The following is a 2,218-nucleotide window of genomic DNA, read 5'->3' on the forward strand; positions in this document are numbered from 1 at the left end:
GCGAGTCCCGGTGTCCAGGGGGCCAAACTTTTGTCTGGTTGTAGAGGGAGGCGGACACGGGTGATGGCGACGGCGGCTTGAACTCAGGCTTGATTGTGAGGCGTATAAGCTTCGTCGTACTTAAACGAAGGGGGCGCAGTTGCGTGCGGTGTCGGACCCCAAGAGCTTGATTCATGACCGCTTCCGAGTCGAGAGAGCGATGGCGATGGCTGAGGTTTAAGACAGATGTTGGCTCGATCCGCGACTATGTCCGAGTCGGGAGAGTATTGTCGATGGCGTAGGTCCGAGATCTAAGTTGCTCAATCCGCGACTATATCCGAGTCGGGAGAGTATTATCGATGGCGTAGGTCCAAGACCTAAGTTGCTCAATCCGCGACTATGTCCGAGTCGGGACAGTATTATCGATGGCGTAGGTCCGAGACCTAAATTGCTTAATCCGCGACTATGTCCGAGTCAGGAGAGTATTGTCGATGGCGTAGGTCCGAGACCTAAATTGCTCAATCCGCGACTATATCCGAGTCGGGAGAATATTGTCGATGGCGTAGGTCCGAGACCTAAGTTGCTCAATCCGCGACTATGTCCGAGTCGGGAGAGTATTGTCGATGACGTAGGTCCGAGACCTAAGTTGCTCAATCCTCGACTATGTCCGAGTCGGGAGAGTGTGTCCTTCGAACTAAGTTGTCGATTGGCTGAAAAGCCTTGATACCCGGAGGAGGCCCTGCGATGGTGTCATTGTTATTCAAATATAGAAAACACAGAGGGACATACAGTAACACTCAATGCTCTGGGGCGCTAAGTGTGGCAAGGACGAAGATGCGTAGCATTCCATGGTCTGATCAGGTCTTTGCCGTCTGCGTCGGCTAGGTAGTAGGCACCGATGCGCGTCTTCTTGGTCACCCAGTAAGGGCCTTCCCATGATGGTTCGAGCTTGCCCACGTCGCCTGCCGGCTTCACCTTTTTCCACACCGAGTCGCCTACTTGAAATGATCTGGGGATCACCCGCCGGTTGTAGGTGGCGCACATTCTTGTCGGTAAGTTGTAAGTCGAGCGACGGCTCGGTCTCTGTCATCCGTGACGAAGGCCAGCTCCATCCTTCGGCATTCCCCATTGTCCTCGTCGTAGAGCCGTCTCCGATTTGATTGCACCCCGACTTCGATTGGCACGACGGCTTCCCCTCCATACACCAAGTGGAACGGTGTTATGCCGGTGCTCTCCCTTGGCGTAGTTCGGTAAGACCAAAGCACGCAGGGTAGTTCTTCCACCCAGCTGCCTCCTTCGTGATCCAGCTTAGTCTTCAAACCGCATAGTATCTCCCGGTTGGTGACTTCTGCTTGTCCATTTGCCTGTGAGTAGGCTACTGAAGTGAATGTCTACTGAATGTTGAGTCCCTTACACCATGTCTGGATTTTGTCCCTTGGAACTGGCGGCCGTTGTCGAGACTTCGCCGTTGAATACCGTATCGGCAGATGATCTCTTCCACAGGAATTTGATGACGGCTTCTTCGGTAATTCGAGTGAGGGCTTCGGCTTCGACCCATTTGGAGAAATAGTCGACGGCCACAAGGAAGAACTTCTTTTGTTGTAGTCCAATTGAGAAGGTCCCACAATCTAATACCCATTGATCGAAAGGGCACGAAGTAGTGGAAGCCTTCAATAGACTCCGTTGGTCGCCGCGAGAAGCCTTGGTATTTTTGGCAGTGAAGGCAGGTGGAGACCATCTTTGCCGAATCAGCTTGGAGAGTTGGCCAAAAATAGCCAGCTAGTAAGATCTTCCGGGCAAGCGATCTTCCCCCGGGGTGATCTACCGCAGCATCCTTGATGCGCCTCCCGCAAGACATAGTCAGCGTCTTCTGGCCCCAAACACTTCAGAAGAGGACGGGAGAACGCTACGCCGGTATAGCTGATCCCCCACAAGTGTGAACCGGGTCGCGCGCCTTCGGAGTATCTTGGCCTGATCCGGATTCGGGATGGGGTGTGCGCCCGTTTGGAGGAAGTTTAGAAGTGGGCTTCTCCAGTCGTCCAACTCTGCCGCCGGCTCGGATTGGTCGATTTGAGCTATGAAGGCTACCTGGGTGATCGGTCCTTCATCCGATCCATTCGGCCACGGAGCTGGCCAGTCGGGCCAGTTCATCTGCTCTGACAGATGCTATAATCCTTTAGTTTGATCAACATAAACTATTGCATACTTGACAAAATGAAAAAAACGATCATGCAACTCA

At 53.2% G+C, this 2,218-nt stretch overlaps 1 protein-coding gene across 1 annotated transcript; it reads right to left on the minus strand.

Annotated features, from left to right (window-relative positions):
• Positions 1-995: 995 nt before the first annotated feature.
• Positions 996-1,837, minus strand: LOC141829108 (uncharacterized). The gene is made up of 3 exons (XM_074716523.1): positions 1,805-1,837; positions 1,456-1,731; positions 996-1,343 (listed from the first exon to the last, which is right to left on the minus strand). The coding sequence occupies exons 1-3, from the start codon at positions 1,835-1,837 to the stop codon at positions 996-998; spliced, it is 657 nt and encodes a 218-aa protein (XP_074572624.1).
• Between the last annotated feature and the right edge of the window lie 381 nt (positions 1,838-2,218).

The sequence above is a fragment of the Curcuma longa genome, chromosome 5 (genome assembly GCF_044706935.1).
Source record: "Curcuma longa cultivar G26 ecotype Majalengka, Jawa Barat chromosome 5, ITB_CL_G26_1.1, whole genome shotgun sequence".
Lineage (NCBI taxonomy): Eukaryota > Viridiplantae > Streptophyta > Magnoliopsida > Zingiberales > Zingiberaceae > Curcuma > Curcuma longa.

What these genes read in the sequence shown, in the direction of transcription:
- LOC141829108 (XM_074716523.1), bottom strand. Translation starts at nt 1,837, where the DNA reads ATGTCTTGCGGGAGGCGCATCAAGGATGCTGCG. An exon ending in GGCGCATCAAGGATGCTGCG is followed by an intron (nt 1,732 to 1,804) that starts GTAGATCACCCC and finishes CAACTCTCCAAG; the next exon opens with CTGATTCGGCAAAGATGGTC. An exon ending in AGAGATCATCTGCCGATACG is followed by an intron (nt 1,344 to 1,455) that starts GTATTCAACGGC and finishes GCCTACTCACAG; the next exon opens with GCAAATGGACAAGCAGAAGT.